Raw genomic sequence first — 24,077 nt, 5'->3', positions numbered from 1 at the left:
CCATAGTCACTCTAGAGACTTACATTAAGTGCTACGTGCAGTCATGGGTAATCAACCACTGAGCTGTGCGTAAAAGTAATGCACAAAAGGGAAGAGAGGGGGAGCTACAAGGAAGTATAAATGAGTAAGCTTGCCAAAATGTTAACAACACTACATACATGAGGGTATTTGCTGTAGTCATCAGTGGCAGCTGCCACAGCTGTCTAAGGAAGGGGGAAAAAAGTTCAAATAATCCTTTTCATGCAAAACTCATCAGTGTGCCGCCTGGGAAGGATCAGCAGCCTGCAAATCAAAGATGAGCCTTTTACCTGTGCTGCATCAGCCTTTTCTGCTAAAAAAGGCCGAAGTGTGGCTCTGAACGTGGATCTAGCACCAGCTGTCTAGATTCTGATGTTTTATTTATGCAGATTTTAACCTTTTTTTTCTTCTCCACTTCTGCTACATTCATGTGATGATACTGAAAGTAGCTTGTGTCCTAGTCGTAGAATTTCTAACAGAGCTTTTGTTGATGTTACTGGGGAGTGAAAAAATAAAAATAAAAGCATTCCTTTGCAGTAAATAGTGTCCCTGTCTTCACTAGGCAGATTGCTTTCCTTTACTACTTAATACATTTCCGTATTCTTGTACTTGTGTGGATGTCTTTGGACCTAAGGTTAGTGTGGCTTGAGTTTATTTTGTAGATACATTAGTGTCTTGTAAATGAACTTCCCTTCAGGTAACAGGTCCAACTATCTTGTACAGTAAAAAAAGGAAAACTCATGTGACAAATGCTAGTGGCAAGTGGTAATTTTTCCCCTGAATTCCATCGTCGTACAGGAACAGATAAAATACCTTGATTGCATGTATTGCTCAGATTTTGTTGCCTTTTATTTTAGTGTGGCAGAGAACTGGAAATTATCCAAGATGTTGAAGAAATAAGATGCTCTTGCATATTTCTAAACACCCACAAACAAAATAAAAACATTATTAAAGCAGCTGTGATCATATTATTAGCAGTCCTGCTGGTTATTATAGTATACTCTTTGAAGATAACCCAACCATGTTCTGAGAATTCTGCTGTTCCGATTCTTAGTCCCTATGGAGAAAGGATTCTGTAACATCTCTTCCCTGTGAGACCTTGTCTTGAAGGGTGAATTAAGTCCCAAGTCAAAGTCCTGTGTGCTGAACTTAATTGTCATTCTCCCTAGTGAATGATTTAGACCAATTATTTAAAAGAACCTTGCTGAAGACATTATGTTAAAGCTTTTATATGATCACTGCTCTAACAGTTCTGTAGCTGCTCGGAGGCTTGAGTGAGATGTGAATACTTCAGGACTGTTCAGTGCATTTTGTGTTTGCTACTATTGTTAAAAGTGTCTGCATAATCTCTATAAGCTTTGTCATTTAGTAGACTAGCTAACAGCATTAGACTGTATTTATGTATTTTATGTGTATTTTGTTAGAAATGCCTACGAACTGTTGGGCATTTTAGGTTACTTTTGGAGACTCAGTATGTAATACTTTGCAGCTGAAGAATGTGTGTTTTTGCAGTATCTTGAGACTTCCCATGCTGTGATAGAATCATATTGTATTAGATGTCAGATAAAAAAGAGTGAAGCTCTGATTTTTTTTTTTTTTTTTTTTTTTTTCCTTTAGGGAACCTAGATGTGCTGCTTATAGCCATAATTAACATGAGTTTTTAAAGTTGTACCCAGCTGCTGTAGAATTTTTCATGTCTTCTACAAATAGTAGTATCTTAGTAACAGCTTCTCTTAGCTGAATTAACTCCTTCTACTACTGTATACAAAATAAAAGTTATTCAGCAAATCTTTCTACTACTATATTTTGTATGCATGAAAGTGAAGTTCTTGATAGGTGGCTTTAAGATGGAATTTTAGTCCAACCCATTGGTGTAGTTGACATGATACTGTTTCCTGTGAATTACATGAATGACAACTTTGAACTTTTTTTTTATAGCCCTACCTGAACCCATCATTCCTTCCCTCCAGAAGAAATACCCAGTAAGTATTATTTTACTGCATCACATGTGTATGAAGCTGCTTATCTGAAATACATGACCTCTTAAGTATCCGTAATGGATTCAGTTAAACGCAGTCTGTAAGCCTGGTGATTGATATACTAAACATAAGCATAAAAAGGTTAGTTGCTGCTTTTGGTCATTTCCAACACACAGTTGGAAATGACTGCTAATGAGATGCTGACCTAATCCTCTTTATGCTGACCTGAAATTATCCCTGTGTCATCTCTGACTTTCTGATTCTTACTTCTTAAGTAGTGTTTTTCCTAACCAGCCATGGTGTTTCGCAATTCCATACCTTCCCACAGCTGTAGAGTTGCCTGATATTTCTGGGTGCAGAGAGTGAATGATACATGTTTACTAAGGAGACTTTGAGACCTCACAAAATTGGGCTTCAACCCAACAAGAAAACATGTTTTTGGGACTTTGCTGTTACAACCAGCTCATGCTTTGTTGATTTCCAGAGAACTCTGTGAATTGGTATGCTTTGATCTTATGAAGCATTAGTGCTGTACTTAGTGATACTTAATCTAGGGAAGAGTACCTAGAGGTAAGAGCTACCCTCCTAAATATTTGTCTGGGGACAAAAGAGCTGTTGCACAATAGTTCTATGGTATAACTTCTTTACAGAAATTCCTCAATTCCTTCCTCCTTACCTTTCTTCTCAAATGTCACTTTTAAAATTTCTTTTTTTTCATAGGTGCCATAGTTTGGTGTCCCTGTCTACATATGTTTTTTTACTGTTGCTGATAATTGTGATATCAGCAAGGTGGTATCAGAAAGTCATACTTTATTTTGCATATATTTCCTATAATGCTGAAATGGGAATATTTGATGACAGGTGTATATCAGCGAGAAAATACTGTGGTGTCAGCCGTTTTGGGTAATTAGGATAATCGAGACTGAGAAGAAAGCTTTGAGCTATAGTACACTGGGGTTTTATTTCTATTTTGTAAACCTTCGTAGGCATACCTGTACTAAATCTTTATGGTCTGTATTTTTTCCTCGGATTTTTTACTGTACAATATACCTTCTAATTTCTTCATTGTTAACGCTCAAAAGCATTTGAAACTCTTTCATTTATTGTACACTTAGTTTTATCTGCTGGGTTTTTTGAATTGTTAAATTTGCTAATTATGTTTGTTTAAAGCTCACATGCTGTAGGATTTTAAGTTTTGTGTAGCATGCAATTTAAACAATGGTAAGAATTAGTAACTTTTGACTTCTTTGTAATAATAATGCAAACATTTATATTTGTAGTGTGTGAACTGTGTAAAGGTTGTCAGAGTACTATGCAGATATTAATGGTTTAAATGGTTAAAGTAAAAGTATACAATAACATAAGTTGAAAAATCTAATTTTACTAAATGCAATGTTTTATCTTCTGTTGTATGAAAAAAATCACTTGCAGGTTCCTGTGTTTCTAGAACAGTGCTGTAGGAATAGCATATTTTACCCTGTTTCAACAGAGATTTCTTTCTTTGTTAGTTATCTTGCCTTTGGATGGACTAAATATTCTAGGATTGCTAATAAAATAAGACTATTTTATATATGCTTACTATAAAACCAAGTAAAAATTATGGGTTAAGTTTTTTTAAAAGTTACACTAGAAATTTGCAAATATATTTTTGGTCTACAGTTGCCATTTGGAATATAATTTAAGTGTTTAAAAATTGTGAAACTTACAATTTCTGAATATCGATATTGCAAAGAAGTTTAAAATGAAAAGGAGAAATACACAAAGGTGATTCTGGTCTTGCAGTTTGCAGTAATAATTAGAAAGCATGAGCGCAAATGTCAGTATCCAAAAAAAACACAGGCTTTTCTTGTGGTTGTAGCTGGTCAAAGCACTGTCTCCCTCCTAATACTACACATAAATACTGTGTCTTCCCCTCTGAAATAAACCAACCTACTTACAATTTTTCAAAATCAAATCTGCATCTCCTTCTGCAGCCCCAAACCACTTCTGCATTTTGAAGGAAGCTGCTTATTTTAAATTGTAGGTGCCTTGTAAAGGAGTCATGCATACCATGAGCAAGAAACAAAAGGCTTGTTCTGTGACTCAGTATATCCCCGCTGCAGATATGAAGGCTGAGAAGTCCTGGAAACCCACCTGTGCATTCTGTTGCCATGGGGGAGTCTCCAGCAGGCATTGAACTGATATGTTTTGCAAACACTGGTTTAGAGAGAGTATTGGACCATATGAGATATGGGGTTGGATTCTGGGGTTTCCTGTTCCCCCAGCCAGATGGGGAAGATAAGTAGCCCACAAAATGTGTTGATCAGCTCTGAAGTCTATACAGAACTTGCCTCCAAGTCAAGATTTTAGATAAACTCTAGGCCATTATGGCTTCTGTTTGTTTCACCTATGTGTTTAACAGAGGTTAACACTGCTAGAACTGGGAGTCAGAAGCGAATGTGTGGCTGAGTCTCCAATGTTCAGAGCACCCTGACATAGTAGCTTAAATCCAGATGGAGTTGGGTTTCCACATAGTGCTCTGGATCATGAGCTTCATGTACTCTAGCATGAGCATATTTTTGTTTCCACTCTCAGCTTCACAAGCAGTCATATCTTGCAAAAGGTGGGACAGAAGATGGGATGGTGCTTACTGTAGCGCCTTCATACACAGGAGTCAGTCCTCGGACAGACACAATTTGCTTCACTTCTTGAGTTGCACTTTTTAGAAGTATAAACGTGAGTTAAATATTCAATTGTAAGACTGGGAAAGGATATTTTATCTGTGCAAATATAGATACCTATCAAAAGTGGCAAGATACTGTGCTGATGTTACCACTGTAAACTTTTGAATGAAGAATCTTGTACAGTCAGTTAAACTCGTTATACATCAAGATACGAAAATGTACAGATTTTTTTGATGCATGCTGTGTTTTTTTCCAGTGTGTAAGGTGGAGTGAGAATATGGGTAAGCATTATGTAGCTTGAACATGAAGCATGTTGCTGAATACTAGTGTTTCCTTGAGAAATCAGACAAGCAAAGTAAAAATTAGAGATCTAATAACAAGGTAACAAAAGTCTTTGGGGTCCACTTTTCTGGGGTATTTTGAAATAATGCGTTGTTCATTCATATTTGTTGCTCAATCAGATTCTGAATTTATTTTCCACTTAAGACAGCATTAATCAAAGACAAGAAGAAAATTAGGGAGTAGTTTTAAAGTAGCTGATTTTTTTGCCTTCTAGAGCAAGTTAAGAAAGGAAAGCTTACAGGCAAAGGCGTACTTGAAGCTACAGTAGTTTGAAGGATGCTTTGTAATTCTGTTTTATTATCAACCTCCATTAGTGCAGAATCTGTAAACTGTACCTGGTTCTGTTTGTCTATTTATTCCCAGAGGATTAAGGATAGTAGGCAGGAAGAAGAGTACTGTTATCCCTGTTTTACAGTAGGTGAATGGAGGTGGATTCAGGCTAATGGATTTTCATGGGTTTCCTGTGGCAGAAAAATGAGCCTAGGTATCCTATGGCTAGTCTGACCTCTTGTTCACTGGACACTGATTGCTTTGTTAAGAAACAGCCCTAAACAAATGACATTGTTGGTTGTTATTATTATATTGAATATTGGTATATCTTGACAGAAGTTTTCATTAAATCTTCCCCATGCCCAATTTTAAGTCAGAATTAATTTCGTTTTACATGTAAAAATTTCTAATCTGGCAAGAGCAATTTCTTCCATAATAAATTTTCTGTATTTATAATGTGATGAAACACTTTTTTTCCTTCTACATGTGGTGATCAGCAGCTCAGAGCGATTAATAGTTTCCTTCGGTTAGTGTAAAAAAACCCTCCTTCCAGAAAAGTAGTTTGTTGTGCTTTCTATTCTGTAATATTTAGTTGTCTTTCTAAGAGTCATTTTCATAGTAGTGTAACCACTAAAGCCAGTGAAGGCAAATGTCTTTCTGACTAAGGAAAACTTTGAATTGCCTGACCTTTGCAAGGTCAGTGTACTTAATATACATGGTAAAACTTGGATCTGCAGCTTTCATGAAATGGAACTTGCTTTTGGGAAAAAAAAAAAAAATCATAATTTTAGATTGCAGAATTGAAGAGTTTTAATCCGAATTACTAGATGAAGATTTAGAAAATTGCCTTCTAATGCAGATTAGGAACTTTGTCTCTTCTGCCATGGGTGGGAATCTTTTGAATGTGGTCCATTTCCTGCTCCTCAAATGGGGAATCTTTCAGTTTCATCACTGCTGCTTATATTACTTCTGATCAGTTGCAAACAGAGTGAAGAAACAGACAAACTACATGTCCTGAAAAATGCTTTCATCTGGATCATACTTCAGATATAATCATCGTTTTCAAAATTCAGATTTGTGATTTCAAAACTGCAACGTTTTGGAACTTCCTATTTCATTAACTGCTAACAAACCTTATTGAAAAAGTATTTTTAGATAAACTTGCATATCATACCCATCCGCTCTTTCGTTGTTTCTGAATGTAAGCACACACACATGAGCACAGATGTATTCTCCTTTTTTGCCGTAAGTTTTATTACAGCTATATTTGATATTTTGTCTCTTGCTATTAGCATCAGCGAAATCGAGAATAAAACTCCTTAACACAGGGTTTAGCATTAATGAGCAGGCATTACTTTATTCGGTTAGGGACATGAGGGAATCATCCCACCTAACATATCCACCATATGCTACCTTAACCAATATCACACTGTTACATTCATATGCATCAAATTTCCTGGAACTAATTATCATATTTACACAGTTACTAGGCAGGCTGTTTGGGTCTCTGAGGGGCTTCCAAGGGGGTCATCGTTGGTCTCTGGCTTTTAGGAGAGGAACCTTTCTCGAGCTTTGTCTGAACCTTTGAATTATTCTTCTTCTATGGTAAGGGCTTGGCCATTCTTTGGTTCATGATTTCACTTTCTTCTCTCTTGCCTAGTTTCAGCTAGTTCATAGTTCTTTAGAGGGCTTTAATCTTCCAGCACAGGTGCTTCTGATTAGGAGTCTTTCAATTTATGCACTCCACATGCTGTGGTTATCACTTCTGGTCTAGCTCAAGGACCATTGTGCAACAGACACATTGCAAGTGTCCAGCTGATTGCTTTTTATTTAACCCTTAACAATTCTCTTCAAATTCTAATACCCATTTTCCAATGTTACTGTAACTGATTTATTTTTTTCTTATTCAAATGATGTACAAACACTAATAAATTAATTATGATCAATATACAAAATGTAAATAAAATGTACTTAGTGTCAAGATTCATAAGAAAAAGCAACATCCTCTCTAAGCTTGTAATAGTGCTAAAGAAAATAGGTTATTTATTATTCTGAAAAATAATATCCCAAAGTCTAGCTTTTTAGCTGCTCAGGATGCCAACCTCACTGTGATGACAGATTTTTCTTGCAGTTGAGAAATTCTCAAGCATTTCATCATTCAAAGCATAAAAAGGAAAATCTTGTTCTCCTTTCCTAAACTGCTGCCTCCAAACAGAAACTTACTTGTCTTACTAGTTTTAGTAGGCATCTGTTGTAGTAATTTCATTGCATTTCTGTTTTGTATTGTTTGGAGCTCAGCAGCCCTTGTTCATTTTTTCCTCCTGTGTCCATTTCCTCATGAGTTCTTATACTGCTAATACTAATTTCATTTGTTGTGACTCTTCCACAACTTTCTGTGGGAATGGGCAAGGAGTAACTTACACTTTAATATCTGTCTGATTAACTTTAGGCTTAAAACTGTATATACTGTATAACACAGGAACAGCTGTTCCCATTTTAGATCTTTATATGCTGCATAACTACTTTTTATGTCTGTCTCCATGGGTTTTGGTGTGTTCTGTTGGATTGTAAACTGTTAAATTCTGAGCTCTGCTAACTATAAAAATATTTTATATGCAAAGTTACCCCATGTGAGAACAAGACTTGAAATTTTTCATAGCTGGAAGAATGGCCTTTTTTCCCAGAAGGTGTTGCCGAAGGCTCCAGGAAGTTTGCTAGAATGGGAGTCCCAAACTTTCCAGTCCTACTGGTTTGATCTGATTGCTAACCATACTTTTCTGAGAGGAAGCACTGCCAGCTGTGAACATGGAAGCAGTATTACAGTGTATCATGCTTTCAGTGATATTCTAGTACTATAAAGTTTGAGTCATGCTTGATACTAGTCTTTAAAATACCAAAGGAGTGAGAGAGGAGATATGGTAATGACTGAATAGGTTCTTAAACTTACATAGATGTATTTCTGTATGTGAATGTGAAGCTTGCTCTTGTGTATCTTGGGTTCATTTTCCTCAAAATATACAACACTGATGTAAAATACAGTATCCTGGTATTACCAGGTTTTAAAAATTGTTTCTCCTTATATGTACCTCAGTCTCTGAGAAGAACCTAAGGGATGCAATGGATAGATAAACTGTATAGCACATCTAAAACCATGTTAATTTAATCTTGTGTAGATTCCTTTTTTAAGCTGACAACTGTGACTTTTGTTTACAGCAAAACATGACTTTTTCTTCCCCACCCCCACAAAAAAAGCATACTTCAGCTTAAACACTGTGTTCTGTGTGTTCAGGTTTTTTGTATAACTTTAATTCTTTCAGGTAGGTTAGCTTGAAGAGGCCTGCTGCAGTCTTTGAACTTACATTATGTAGGAGGATGCAAGTTCATATTAGAGCCAGTGGGTTTCATATGCAATTTTAACTCTATTCTGTGGGAAAGTCAGGCCTTCCTTTTGTATTGTTTCTGTACCACAGTTATGGGAACTTGGTGATAAGTGCATTAGCTTCACCTGCCCTATCTCAGTTCAACTGCAGCCAGCTCAGGCATGGGCTATCTTACTTCGCTTCTACTCATGTGGTTTTATTATCATGTAAATGCAAGTCAAGTTCAAAGATTCTTCCACGTTAAAATTCTTTAGCAAATAGGAGGAAAGGGATGGTCTTGGACAGTCCTGTAAAAGATGATTCTACCTGAGTTCAGGGGGAGTAACTAGTATCCAAGAGGAGCACAAAAGAAATAGTCCTTTGCTTGTAAGTTGTCTTTGGACTTCTAATAAGCAAATGATAGGCAGCTTTTTTACTGTGAAAAATATATGCACCTAGATCAAGGCTCTGTGTGTGTATACTCTCTGATTTTATTTTGACAGGAATCTTTTGATCCTGCTATGCAGTTGCATCTTGTTCGTCAAGCTTCAAGTAACATTCCTCCTTACCTCTCAAAAAATGGATCAAGCCTTGGAGATTTGCTAATAGGCTTCTTCAAATACTATGCCACAGACTTTGAGTAAGTAATAAGCTCATCTTAGTGTTTTAAAATATGCAAAACTCTGGTTCCTTCTATTCAATATATATCAACACTTTATAGCCCTTGAGAAGAAAGAACAGCAGTAATGTAGGAGTGGTAACTGACAGAGGAAGTGGGTGAAAAGACAAAAAGACAATAGGAATGCTGATAAAGAGTATGACCTCTTTTGCCTAGCAAAACATCAGAAGTTAGCGCTTTGTCCTTTAAAAATAGCTAGGGTTTGTTATATTACTGTTCTAAAACTGCCTATCCATATGTGAGAAAGATCTGTTATTCTTAGTCATAATTTAAGGTATTGGTTGTGATATGAATTACTTGGACCTCAATAGTTTCGCTTGTCTTCTGTCAACTGGAGTCAATGGAGGTAACTGACCAGGTGGCTCCTTACTTTGATTATAATTACACATCAATATAGATGACATCTAATGAAGAACTCTCCAATATATAGTTGATTCACTAACCTTGAATTGTTAGCTTGCTAGAATCAGAGTTTAAATTTTGCATCTGGACCTTTTTGTAGAAGAGAAGGAGAAGCTCAAGTTCCGAGGGCAGCTGAGAGAGCTGTACATTACAAAAATTTTGCCAAATTGTCACTCAAGAATTTATTAAAAAAAGTCTTTGTATAATATATCAAATGGTTGTATTTCACTAAGCTTAAAGATTTCCTAAAGAACTTGTTTCTGAGGCAGTTGGTTCATACATGTTGCTGTTGTGTGTATGTGCATCATATCTATTTCCTGGAAAGAGAACAAAGTTAACCTGGTTTCAGCTGAAATAGAGTTAATTTTTCTTCTTAGTAGCTAGAATAGTGCTGCGTTTTGGATTCAGTGTGGGATTTGGTGTGAGAAGAGTATTGATAATGCACTGATGTTTTTAGCTGTTGCTAAGAAATTAAGGACTTTTCAGCTCCCCATGTCCTGCTAGTATGCAGGTACACAAGAAGCTGGGAGGAAGCACAGCCAGAGCAAGGGATCCAAACTGAGCAATAGAATATTCCATACCATACAGCATCTTGCTCAGTATACAGATGAGAGTTGGCAGGAAAGCTTGCTCTCTTTCAGGATTGCAGTTTCAGAATTTTTTTATCTTCTCTGGGATTGCTAGCCACGAATGAGCTGGGCATCAGTCAGCAGGTGGTGTGCAATTGCATTGTGCATCACTTGTTTGTATATTCTATTATTCCTATAATTATTATTAGTATTATTTTAATTTTATTTGCGTTATTAAATTGTTTTTATAGCAACTCCTTGCCTTCACCCCTCCAATTCTCTCACCTATCCCCTGGGTGGGGGAGAGCAAGCGAGCAGCTGTGTGGCATACGTTTAACTGCTGGATAGTCATAATTTTTGAAGTGTTCATATTTACTTTGGTGTCAGAAGTGAACAGTCATGAAATCCTTAAAAGAGAAAACCACAGGGGAATGCACCACATGTAAAATATGTAAGCTAAATCCATGTGACCTGTGGCAATTCATGAACTAATTATACTTTGTGCATGCTTAACACCAATTCTGGGAGATTTTCACATAAAGGATTTTCTTTCCAGATAAGGGTGTGGTCTTTTGTCCTAAAAGCTTCTCCTGAGTACCTACCTTTTCAGATGGCAAGGTGCTGTTTTCTAAACAGGTAAAATAGAAAACACTGCTAGAGGATATCCTCAGGTTCCTTATTTATGTGGAACACTAGATGCATCCTTTACTACTTGTCTATATAACAAACTGTTAATCTTCTCATATATGAAAGTAAGTATCTTTTCCACTAAGTAAGAAGTTTCTGGTTTGCCTGTGCAAACTAGCAGGGAAGTTCTTGTCCAAATGCAGGAAAAATAAATAATCTGATTTTTCTGGTTTGGGTGCTTGTGAGCATAGTCACGAGCAGATTTCTGCCTAAGTCAGTAGCTGGTCCAAGAAGGTACTTTTTTATCTGCTGTCAGACGTGCAGGATATACTAAGAAGTATGAAAACTAAAAATGCTGCAGTATCAGTATTTGAACTGATGGTAATCCCTGAATATTATTTTTCATAATGATCACAAATGAGGAAAGAAAGTTACTCAGATTTAATCACAGAGAAGCCTATGGTTAAAACAAAGCTTGAAAAAGTGGACGATGAAGGTAGGATAGTTACTGTCAAGGGAAGAAAAGATTTTTTTAAAAACAACCAAAAAAAAACATCTGGCTTGTTTTTCCAGTGTTAAGTACCTGTTAAATTTTTAAACATTTGACTGGTGATATTATTTAAAAAAAAAAAAAAAAAAAGGCTGCAAAAAGTAGCCATTGGAATTCCTGTGTTGAAAATGTTACATAGCTGAGAAGTCGTATCAGGAGATGACACACCTAATGCAGCACCCTATATTATATATTTATTTTTAACTTTCTGCTACAGAAATAAAACTTAGTCAGGTGTACTGTTTGCTTGATCATCTGTGTATTCCTGTTCACTTCAAACAGGATTTATAGTTGTCAGAGCATGTGTCTCAAAGATACTAAAATTCCATGTAGTTTCATAAAACCTGGTAACTGCCTGGAGAAGAGAAACCCAAATTCATGCCCATGCTGGGGAAAAGGCAGGCAGGACATGGTGTTTAAACATTTTTGTGTGTGTGATAGCCAGCCAGTGAGAACAAATACAGTGTCATGCTATCCGCAGTATCTGTTACCTCTGCTTTGAGATTGATGGAAAAGATGTTATAGGTGGGAACGAGGATAGGAGTTAAATACACACAACATAGGGCTCTTAGGTCTGTCTTTCATGGAAGAGCTCATATCTTACTCCTGAATGTGTTGAATATTTTCAATAATGTAATCTGTAATTTCAATACTGTAATCAGTATTTTTTTCAGTGTTTGCTTTCCCTGTAAAACATGTACTAGTGTCTTTATATACAGAAATTTTGAGATTATAATTCAGATACTGTGACTGTTAAGTTAGGTCACATTTAAATGACCTGTTCTGTGCCTGTGAGCCTTCACTATTGAACTGTAACATCTGTTGAACTCTAACAAGTTTGATGAAAAGATTACTAAAGAGAATACTACTTCAATTTTCATACAAGTGACTTTTGTAGATCCCTGTCTTTGGAGTAGGACACAATACTACCAGGTTTGATACACAGGATCTGTTTTGCTCAGAACAGCATGCAGGCAAGAATGATCAGATCATGTGTGAAGATGATAATTTTGGACAGAATGAGTCATTGACGCCACCTGCCTGGAATGCTTTCACTGATAGAGTGTTTTACGTGTATTGGTCAGGAAGATAAAGGGAAGATGGAGGTACATTGTTTGAAGCTTCGGCCTCGGTCTAGCAAAGGCCAGTAGGTATTTCAGTTAAAATTTATGTTTTATTTTAGTTGATGTAGTGAATAATATTTAAGGGCACAGTGGGTCCAAAGAGTAGGGCACAAAGGAAGGAACAGGAGCCTTACACGCTGTGCAGCTATGAGTAGGTTCATCTCCTTGTGCTGTGTTTTCTTTTCCCTTATGCTTTTAATCTGCCATGTTTATTTAGAATAAGCTATTTCAGAAGACTGCTGATTACTGTGTATTTATGCAGTGCCCATTCCACAATCCTACTCTGAGATTTTCAGTGTGTCCATAAGGAGTAATTTACATGCCCCTTCATAAGTTACCAGAAATGTGATTTGGAAATGGCTGCTTATATCAGACTTACACACTACATATGGCAAAGTTTGATTTGCAGACATGGTTGTGTAATTAGCTTGCCATAAGAGTTCAAGTCTCATTAATGTTTCTTGTGATACAGCTGGCTAAAAGTATGCTAAAACTCCATTTTAAGTATTTCAAACTGGTCCCCTGTTGGTTCATCTGGTCCCCTGATCACACAGTGAGTATGACCAAGTAAAAAATGTATGGAGGTGTTCTCAGAAGAAAGTATTTGGAAACTGGTCCATGTTTACCAGGCCCTCTGAAGACAGTGTCTGATTTCATTACTGCAGCTGTGAGTGAAGGCAACAGGTTTTCACTTGGATGGCTGTTTACAAAGCAAGACCTTGAGGCAAGGCCTTGCTCTCCTGAAGACACTGCTAGGAAACATAGAGATTGGCCTTTGGGACGGTAGTTCTCTTAAATTTAGTGTTTCAAGTTACGTAGCAGTTGTCTGAGATCACTCACTGATTAAGTTGTATTTGGTAGACATGAGAAAAGATTGGTTACGTTATCATGACAAAATATACAGCTGTTCATGACTTTCTTCAGGGTAGAATTGGCTAGGAAATAAAGGAATAATTTTTAATAGTATATTGAATAAAATATACTTGCAATTTGTACCCAGTGTGCTTATGCAAGTGGCTTTGGCTTATAAGAAAGCTCAGGAAAAGATAAGCTTTTTAATCTATTTGTAGCATATTCATACACACACCTGGAAATCCCTAGTATTTTTTTTTCCAAATTCTTGCCTTCTCCATGGGGAGCACATACCTAATGTGGGCAGTGACATCAGAAATAACTGGTAACTGAAATAGCTGTTTAAATGGTTATTGTTAACTTATGGATTGGCAGTGTGTATGTGGAGAATATTTGCTTTGTGTTTGCAATAATGACATTATCGTGTGCAAGCCAAAATGGTTAAAATTGATACACAAATCATTTGCTATTGGTAATTCATTTCTAATTTGGTCTAATTTTGATACCAGGGCGGGGTTAATGAAGGTTTAATGAGACTGTTAGAATAGAGACTAAATAGCTAGAAATGTCACTTCTTTTATTGCTTTTTGCTAAATCAGTGTATGATAAACACGTTTATTTTTGCTGAGAAATCAAGCCAAGTATAACCTAGAGAAAAGTCAGTCAAAAGAAGAATTACATTCTTGAAGTGAAACAATACTGCCTGGTTTAACCAAACACAGATGAAATACTTTGTTGTGTGACTAATTTTATTTTTTTTTCCCCTGGCCTGGATCCCTCTGATTTTTAAATATCCTTTAAGAAAAAGCAGAAGAGTTGAATTGTCAGCTTCTGCTTGTGACCAATGTTCTGGAGCTGTAGTTTAAGCTTCTTTAATGATCTAGGCACATGCATTTTCTCTTTTGTCTTTTTTTGTGTTGCTTTCTTTTTGTGCAATTCATCTGAATTTCTTGTTAAGTTTGTGTTGATGGTAGTTTATTAAAAAGACATGATAGGAGAGTATTTGGTGCTTCACAATATCTGTAATTCTTGCAAAAAGTCTACTATGGGAATTAAGGAGAGGGTGAGTAATGGGTTAGAATGAAAGCTTTAGTTTGCATTGGATGATAGAAATGATCATCACCTGCACTATTTTTCTAAAGAATATATCAAGAGAAATCTAAACATACACATCAGTGGGTGAATAAGTAATGTAAGGTATCCTAAACTATGCTTCATATGCTGTGTACTGGACCATTTTGAAACAGGCCCTATTCATATACGTAAGTAGAATAATAATGTACATGTTCTATGGAAGCACAGTTATTCAGTTATTCAAACAGCTGACTTTCATAAGTGTCTTTAATCATGAGTTATATCCAAAATAATTTGTAGAATTACAGGCATGGATTTTTAGCTGGTATAAACTGTCTTATCCACACCAACTTAATGAAGTTATGACAGGTGACCTGTGGCCTGGGGAGCACGGAGTTCTTCTAAATTTAACTGATAAATTATAGACTGTATTTTGATTTACAGTGATATTTACAGATTTACTGCAGATGGTTGGTACTCCCAGCCAAGCTCCTCTCTTTTTGCATTATGTCAAAAGATTGATTCAGTCAGGAGATCACATCAGGTGTACGTAACACCAGTACATCTAGCAGCATGCTACCAAGCTATTTCTAAGCCCCATTTAGTCAGGGCACATGGTGACGCATGGTTTGTGATCCAGGTGTTTTGCTGATATGGTAGTTCCCTGGTTTAGTTAAGAGCAACTGAAAACTGGCTGGGTAGATAAGAACATAAAACTGCAAGTGGTTGCTTTGGCTTCCATTATGCTTGGCCTATTGTTGTGCCAAGCATCATAAAGATCATAAACATGCTTGGCACATTGTATAGATTGCCCTGTAAACTGCCTGCTGTTCCTGTTTCAGTGTGATCATTTCCTATGGTTTTGTTGTTGTAAAATTGTGTGCAGAAAACGGTAACATATCTTCAAACATGCATTTGAGTAGTTGCTCTGTTGTTGCACCTGTAGGAGATCTAAAATTCAGCACATACAAAGTGTTAGTGCTTTCTGATAATAGGCCCCTTGCAGTAGGAATACTGTCCTGTAAGCAAGCATTTATATGTCTTTATGCATCTTTATAGTTTGAATGTTTTTTTTAATGGAATGCATTATGTAACTTCATCTGCACTTGAACTCCTTATGTTCCTTCTTTCCCCTCAGAAAATTCTGAAAGATACATTGGAGGCTATAATTTCTTTTGAACTTAAATGTAGGTGTCCAAATTCAAGTTGACATTGTTTTTTGAAAAAATTACTGTTGTGAATATATGTTACTCATGGATATTTGTGATGTTTTGCAGATGTTTTTGTAAAAAAACTTGTTTGTGGAAAATTTTTATTGTTTTTTACTCGTCATTCCTTACTGTTATAGAGTTAATTTATGATGATTAGACTGTTACATTAAATTACTCATAAATTACTGTGTTACCCAGGCTTATGATATAGCAATTTGACATTTTTTTTAATTTAAACTGTTGTTATTAATTTGGAGTCAAGAGTTAAAAATTCTGCAAATTTTTTCCTTTTCCCTAGTTGGAGCCATGAAATTATTTCAGTTCGCGAGGCCAGAGCTATTCCAAGACCTGATGGTATTGAATGGAGAAACAAATTTATTTGTATAGAAGGTAAAATGTAAAGCTGCATTATCATTTTTAACTGTCAAGACACTATATACATCTGTCAATTAGACTTTACCTTGGGTGTGTTTTAACAATGCGCACATGCAGTATGTTTATATAGTAAATTAAGTTTAACCAATGTAAATAGTTTTGGAAACAGTCCTGCCAAAAACATTTGAGAAGGAAGCTTGAAGTTCTATAGTGTTTAAAAATAGTACTCCTGACCTTTTCTTCAAGAGTGTTCATTGCCCTGTTATGTTTAGAACCAGGATTAGGACTTTGACAAGGAATGGCCTTTATGACAGTAGTGTGTGTTCTCTTGCTCTGCAAAATAGATTTCAGTTTTGCCAACACTGAGCTTCTGAAAAAACACAGGCACATATTAAGATTACTCTCTAAGAATATTCTTTGTTCTAGAAGTGCTCTGGCATCCCAAGCTCAAGCAGTGACTAGGTTATGCATATGTTGGTCTCCCTGTGGCTACTATTTTTGGCTGGCTTGTGAATGTACAGTTTCTGCAGAGACTGTATGATGCCATCCAGAACTGGACGGTAAACCCAGGCTACTTTTTGGAGTTGTAGGTCTCAGCCTTCCAAGAGCAGAATGAACCGGGCAGTAGCACTATACAGGAAACTTGCTTCATGTGCTCCTCATGCCTTCCAATTGCTGTGAGGAATCTGCAAGGAGAAGATGAATAGTTAGCATGTGTGGGAGATGAAGCTTGGGCCAGAGAAAGATAAGACAACAGACCAGGAGAAGGATTGAGGTGTTAGGAGAATGAAAACAGAAGCAGGGAAGGGACTATGAGAGGTGCTGCATAACTGGAAACAGTTAACACAAAGAGGTAAGAAAGGGGAGTGAGAATTAGAATGCAGCTGGTGAAGGGGAATTGGTTGGACAAGGGACTGTGGATAAGGAATCAAGGTGGAATGGGAACAGAATTAGAAGTAGGTGGTTTAGGACACTAGGGTGAAGAGGGAAGGTTTGAAATGTGAGGTGGCCTGGGTCCCAGCTGTAAATAAATTGAGGCTATTAGGATCAGGATATGAAGGGTTGAAGTTTTAGGATGAAACGGGAATAGAGCTTGGGCAGGAGCCAATGGTATGGAAAGAGTTGTTACAGACTGGGAAAATTTTGCTGCGGGAGGAGGAGTATAAAACAGAAGTTCTGTGGCTAGACAGACATCCCTCAAGATTGCTGGGGGTGGGAGTGCACCCATGTATGTATGCACTGAACTTCCTGCAATTGTGCTGCTGTGTGCAGAGAGTAATTACCTCTTGCTGAAGTTAGTTATTCGTTGCCCAGAGCTCACCGATTTGCCTGTGATCATATGGAGGCAGTGTGAAGCCACCTGATGAGATTCCTGCTCTTTATTTGACCTTTGGGGGAAAAAATTGACTGCCAGTTTTGGGGAAAAAAGTACACTGAAAGACTACATACTTGACTCTGCAGTCTCAGAGTTGAGAAATGTGAGAATTAGAGTATCTGCACAGCTGAAATTGCTCGGGATAGTGTAGTACAGGCAATGCCAAGGCTCTGGTCTGAATGTGGGAGGTGGGAATGCTGGGCAGCTGTGTCTGCTGCTGTCACATGATACTGATCTGCTGTGTTGGGGGGGACTGTGTGTTTCAAGCCCTCAGTTTTTTTATGACATTACAAAGTGGTTGAACGATTGGGTTTTCTTTCAGGTTGGAAAATAGAATATCGGCATACAAAATAGGCACATTAGAATTTGTATGAAATAGGCTTGATTACGTACAACTTCTCCTTAAGAGTGCATTTTGCATTTGGACAATTAAAAAAGCAAAATTATCTATAGGTGGCACATCTGATTCTTTTCTGTTACAGTGTTTTTCAAGACTTTAAGGGGGGGGGGGGGGGCGGGTTTAGCCTCACACACCAAGATTCTACTTCTGAATTGGAAGGGAAAAATTAGGTTTCCTACTTCAACTCATAGTAGGCTTTATGTTTTTTTGTAACAGGTGTTCAGCTGAATGAGTTTAACAAAATATGTAGATAAACCGTGTACTTTGAGAAGAATCTTTTAAAAGCTATCTAAAGATGCCAGCATATTCTGTTTTCCAAGTCTGTCAGATTTTCCAGTTAGCGGACTAAAATTTCAGTACTTAGTATTATTGCATATATTTTTTTTTTTAGTATTTTAGGTATATTTGTTCAGAGATTACACAAGTCTATGCCTGCAAGTTGCCATAATTTTTCATGTAACACTGTGTTTAGGCTTGCTTAAAGAAAAAGTTGTATTCTGTTTTACTTTTTATTGACCTTATGACTTACTCTCACTTGTATTTCTGCTGTTAGAGAAACATAGTAGACATGTGCTTTCCAGACAGATTAAAATCTGCTAAGCTATTAGCATTATAGGGCTACAGAGAACACTGCTTTTAGCTAATGTTTGTCAACATTCCTTGTCAGAACCTCTAAATTGCTAGCAATATTCAGGTTTCAGTTTAAATCTTGACAATATTAAATAGTATCACACACTCTTCTGTTGAAAAGGACATAGTTCAGAAAAGCTAGAAACATGACAGTTTTGTGAGACAATTAAATAGATAGTCATTTAGGGAAACTGGATCAGAAGCCATCTAAGCTGCACCTGATTCATGCTTGTACTTTTCAATCTTTCAGTTGCACATGTTAAAAATAATTCTAAAAATAATTCCTCAGGGCTTGGTTTGCTGCAGTTCTGAAGTTTTATGATTTCTTATATTTTCATTTAGCCTTTCCATCAAGCATCAGTGTTGAAGTTACATTGGTTTTTTTCTTTTAATATTCTCATCTCTGTATGTGAAAAAATAACTTATGATGGACTCTCACAGTCTTGATGGTTAGAAAATGTAGGGGTGTAAATGGTAGGTGATTGCAAAATTATTCTTGCTGCGCTCCAGGGAATGAGTTTGTCTTTTGACAGTCAGTAAATATGCAGGAGGAATAAAGTGAAGATGTGAGTCAGCTTTTGTGACTAGAGTACCTTTTTTCCCACTGACAGTTTCAGAAGATTGTACAGCTTTGCTCTTGTTGCTTTAAAAATATATATCTCTTGATTCAACATAAAGTGCGTAAAGGTCCTAGCATTAAAGAACAGTTAACATCATGTTTAAAACACACAAAAGAAATGCTGTACTGCTTCATATGGTAAGGGACATGGAATTCTTAGTAGCAGTAAGTCACTCTGTCAAATTAAGTCACTGACTTTAGAAGACTTTGTACTTTTTTTTTTATCTGACAGCCAGTTTTTTGTTCCAATCTATGTGTATGGTGTATTCTAAAGTAAAACAGATCTGCCCATAAGCATCCACTGAAAATTTTATAGATATAACATCACACAAATTTGTAGTCTCTTAGAAAGTGGAAGACCCAAATTGTTAACTTATAAATAGGTATTGTAGAATAGGTAGGGACTGATAACGTATATTTTTACAGCAGTTGATACCTCTTATATAAAAAACATTATAGTAAATATTTTACTGTTGTCCTTGTATGTCACTGAGAAACTGTTGAATGAGGTGAATCTAAAGAGATGCAAGAGACGCCTGTGTAGTAAGTCTCAAAACATTTTAATATGCAAAGTCATACTCTGATATGTCATCATAGACTATTAAGAAGTAACAAATAATTACTGATGCATAAATACAGCACAAGCATGGTATGCTTCAGTAGGTATAATAACCTGACTTCAATATGGATTACATACCATTAGAGCATTCAGGGTTTAGGGCTTTTTTTTTGGGATGAATGTTACGCAGAACTAAAGATTGAAAAGCAGTGGTATGGACCCTTCTGGGTTTTGTCTGATTACTTGCCTCAGTGAAGACAGCCTAGCTTTAGATTTTTTTAACACTTAATATTTGTGTTTGATCTTGCAGAGCCCTTTGATGGGACAAACACTGCTAGAGCTGTACATGCAAAACAGAAGTTTGATATTATTAAAGATGAATTTCTGAAGGTAAAAATTACATCTCATTTAATTTTTCTGGTCACTTTGGTTTTCAAGATAGTTATACAAATGCTAGTCATTGAATCTGCCTGTTTCTGGAATTTGTGTTATGAGTATTTCTATGCTTTGTACTATATAAGCAAAAGAAATGTATTGGTTTTTTAAGTATTGTGGAAAATTTAGTAAGAATATTAATGTCTGCCATCAAGCATCAGACTTAAGTTGAAATGGATACTTGAAATAGGAGACACTTTGTCTTCCATTTTCTTGTGTATGTAAAATTCTAATGATGGTTAATAACTTTAGAATCACAACTTCATGTAAGAGAGGAATTATCTGGTTGGCCATGCTCAAAGAGTTGAGGTCAACAGCTCAATGTGCCAGTAGAGAGCTGTGACGAGTGGTGTTCCTCAGGGGTCAGTGTTGAAACCAGGGCTGTTTAACACCTTTTTTGAAGACATGGACAATGGGATTGAGGTCACCCTCAGGTGTGGTCAACACTGGAGGGCAGGGATGCCATCCAGAGGGACCTGGACAGGCTTGAGAGGTGGGCCAGGGTGAACCTCATGAGGTTCAACAAGGCCAAGTGAAAGATTCTGCACATGAGTCAGAGCAATCCCAAGCACAGATAGAGGCTGGGTGATGAGTGGATTGAGGGCAGCCCTGCGGAGAAGAACTTGGGGGTAGTAGTGGGTGGAAGATCAAGTATGAGCCAGCAATGTGCACTCCCAGCCCACAAATCCAACTGTGTCCTGGGCTGCATCAAGAGCAGTGTGGCCAGCAGGTTGAGCGAGGGGATTCTCCCATGAGACCCACCCTGGAGTACTGTGAGCAGCTCTGGGGCCTCCAGCATAAGAAGGACACAGAGGAGACCACAAAGATGATCAGGTGGCTGGAGCACCTCCCTTATGAGAACAAGCTGTCAAACCAGAGTGAACTTGTCTTTTCAGAGTTTTCAATTTAAAAATTGGTTTCAAACCTGTGTGGTTTTCTGAACAAAGTAAAAGCAGTTGTTCGATCCTAGCTGTCTGGAAGCCTGTATAGTAGAGTGTGATGGCCCTGAAAATATTTCCACTTTAATAGGAACCATAAAGAATGACAATTGCTTAAAACTGCAAGTACTTGTTAATATCTTACCCTTTTTTATAAGAAGCCTAAGGAACCTGTTTGTCTCATTGCCCTTGAGAGATTATTCTTCCGGTGGTTTTCATAATGCATTGTGGTTTAAATACATTCTGCATAAGGACAGGAGAGTCACAGCACTTATTTGCAGGTTCATGGCCTAACAGATGTGACAGATGGGTCCAGGAATTCACACTAGAATACACAAGAAAATTTAAATAGCCTATTTTAAAGACATAGTTAAGTTCTGGAATTGTCAGAGTATAGCATCTTGTATCAGGCACTTTAACACGTGTAAATTTGAGACAATTATTTTGCATAATGTCAATGTAGTACTTAACATTATTTGAGTATTATTTAACATCTCAGTCACCAGAAATACACTCTTGAAAGGCTCTACCTTCCTTAGTAGTTCATTGCATTATGTGTACCTTTTGGATTTTTTTTCTTCCTTTAAAAAACAAAACCAAAACCCCTTTCTTTTCAAGAGGGGGAAAAATATCAACCTTATTTTTGTGGATGTGAGTCTTGCTGTTTACAATGGTATTTAAGTATTAATGGCAAAGACTATTTAGCCTTTTAAAACCTTGTACTTTTTTTCTCAGTCTTGGCAGGTATTACAAGACACGAAAGACCTGAACTGTATATTACCCCTAAGTGCAACCACACAGAACAGATAACCTTCTTTCACTTTCTTCTTATTGGATCCTGCTGAAATGAAGAACAGTATCAAAATCAAGAAGCAGATGCCCTGGGAATTTTTATGACATGTTTTTTTCTGTAAACTTTTGTTAAGGAAATATTTTTAAGAAAAAATGCATATTTTATTATCATCATTTGTTAGTACAGCAGTTGTTTCAAAGATATGTTTTCTGAAAATGCCTGGGTAGTTGACTTCTAAAAGAAACTCAAAGCAGCAGACCACAAGGATAAACCCATTTCAAGGAAAGTACAGGAATATACTGACTTCTTGTTTCCATAATCTGTCTAATTATTAATGAAATTAAGACATTCAGAGCTAAACAATGTGCAAGTCTGACTATATCCTTAAGGACTTGCACACAGTACCCACTTTGTGAGGAACAGACAGCTCATGCTTTACATCTGCTTAATTACAGTAAGCACTGTTGCTCAACTTGGCACTTTCCAGTTTTATTTCCCTTTTACATGGAATAACAAGGAACAGTTTATGAAAATTAAACTAGATTATGGTTGGTAGTATGCTCGATATCAAGAACTGTAATCTGAACTGCAGTTCTAGGACAAGTCAAAATAAAAAAGGACAAATCAATATATATGAATGTTTCATATTCACACAGTCTAGGCAAGAGGTTTTTTAGTGCTTCCTTTTACATGTATGAAGTACTAGTGATGTCTGCTTTGGGGGGGGGGAAAAAAGGCACAAAAATCCCCACCACAAAACCAAACAACCAAAAAAACCCCCACAAACCAAAAAACCTCCCAAACAAACCAAAACCAAAATACCCCACAGACCTACGACTGCTACAATAAGCCAGGTTTCTGTTTTAATTTTGTGTAAATATTTGTAAATGTCAGCTACTGTAAATTGAATTTAAATAATTAATCTTGAAAATTCTATCTTTTTCAAAATAAAGTTGTGAACACTCTTTAGACCTCCTGTAGCACAATCTGTCCCTCTCAAGTATTTGTTTAAGACCAATTAATTATTAAAGTTTCACCATTGATGTCAGCTTCATCTTGTCTTTTTTTAAGTTTACTATTTTGTATGGTGTCCAGTGGAATAATTTTTATATAGTGAAGATACAGCATACTTTTCCGGTTCATTTTGTACTGCATATTTTAAATATTTCTTATAATTGAGTATAAAGGGAAATGCTCTGTAAAGGAAAGACCCCTGTTTCAAATTGTAAACTTCTCTATAGGCTACTCTGCTGCATCTGTGTACAGGTAAGTTTCATCTATTGCCATCTGTAATGAGATTGTGGAAACCCTTATAACTGTAAAATAACAAGCATTATCTCTTCTTGTGCAACTTCTGAGTCCTAATTTATTTCAAGTTTTACAATTTAGAAGTTCTAGAAACTGAATTATTTGCCTGCTGTAAGGTTACTTACTATACACTTCATCTAGTCTATGTAAGCTTTTGGCTTGCTTCTTAAAACAGCTTAGCTTCCTTCTGCAATTTTAAAGACCCTTTCAGTTTTAATCCGACTTTAGCAATCCACTAAAATGTTCTTCCATTCATATGTTCCCCCTCACTGCCCTTCCTCTTTATAAAATGGTAGACTTAGTGTCAGTGAAATATTCACTTTTAGCTGCTTTATATAAAATGGGAGCACATTGTTGGTACAAGATGTCTGTATTCAAAGAGACTCTACAAGCCCTAGGTGAATTTTTGAGAGGGGAGGACTGCTAATTTTTTAAAAATGTGCTGGCTATCCCTTTGTCTAGAAAATTTAAAACTTTCCCAGTGTAGGATAAGTAAGAATGGACATACATGTTCAAATTCAGCAAAAATGTATTTCAAGTGAGGATGTGAGGTGCAAAACTTTCTGCATGTCTCTTGAGTTTGACGCATTAGGTGATGCTATGCAATATATCTCACACCTTAAATTACTGCTTTATGTTCGAAACCTCTTCTTCCTAATCATTTTAAAATAGTTAAAGTTGTGGTACCTCTGTGCAACTCTGTAAAAATTGACCCACGAACTCAGTAATCTTTTTAACACAAGCCAAGATCTGTAACCACAATAGCCTGTGTCTTTCAAAAGAATCCTGCATTTTTTCTCAAGTTTATGTACTGGTAAGCTGCATTTATAATCAGAAATATAAAGTCTAGATGGTAGTTTTCTCCAATTGTTTGGGGACAAACCTGCTTACAAACCAGCTTGTCCCATCCTCCCTAACAACTGAAA

The 24,077-nt window shown here is 36.6% G+C and overlaps 1 protein-coding gene across 4 annotated transcripts in view; it reads left to right on the top strand.

The window, feature by feature from the left end:
- TENT2 (terminal nucleotidyltransferase 2) overlaps positions 1 to 22,891 on the top strand; it is a 47,298-nt gene extending 24,407 nt beyond the window's left edge. For all 4 annotated transcript variants that reach the window (XM_033009155.2, XM_042804789.1, XM_033009156.2 and 1 more), the window contains 5 exons: positions 1,957 to 2,000; positions 9,135 to 9,271; positions 16,018 to 16,109; positions 19,988 to 20,067; positions 21,786 to 22,891. In XM_033009155.2, coding sequence (XP_032865046.1) covers positions 1,957 to 2,000; positions 9,135 to 9,271; positions 16,018 to 16,109; positions 19,988 to 20,067; positions 21,786 to 21,860 — 428 coding nt within the window. In that variant the 3' untranslated portion in view covers positions 21,861 to 22,891. The remainder of the gene's footprint in view (positions 1 to 1,956; positions 2,001 to 9,134; positions 9,272 to 16,017; positions 16,110 to 19,987; positions 20,068 to 21,785) is intronic.
- The last annotated feature ends 1,186 nt before the right edge of the window (positions 22,892 to 24,077 follow it).

The sequence above is a fragment of the Tyto alba genome, unplaced genomic scaffold (genome assembly GCF_018691265.1).
Source record: "Tyto alba isolate M040663 unplaced genomic scaffold, T.alba_DEE_v4.0 Super-Scaffold_42, whole genome shotgun sequence".
In the NCBI taxonomy this organism is placed as follows: Eukaryota; Metazoa; Chordata; class Aves; order Strigiformes; family Tytonidae; genus Tyto; species Tyto alba.
This window is presented reverse-complemented; position numbering and strand designations above follow the sequence as displayed.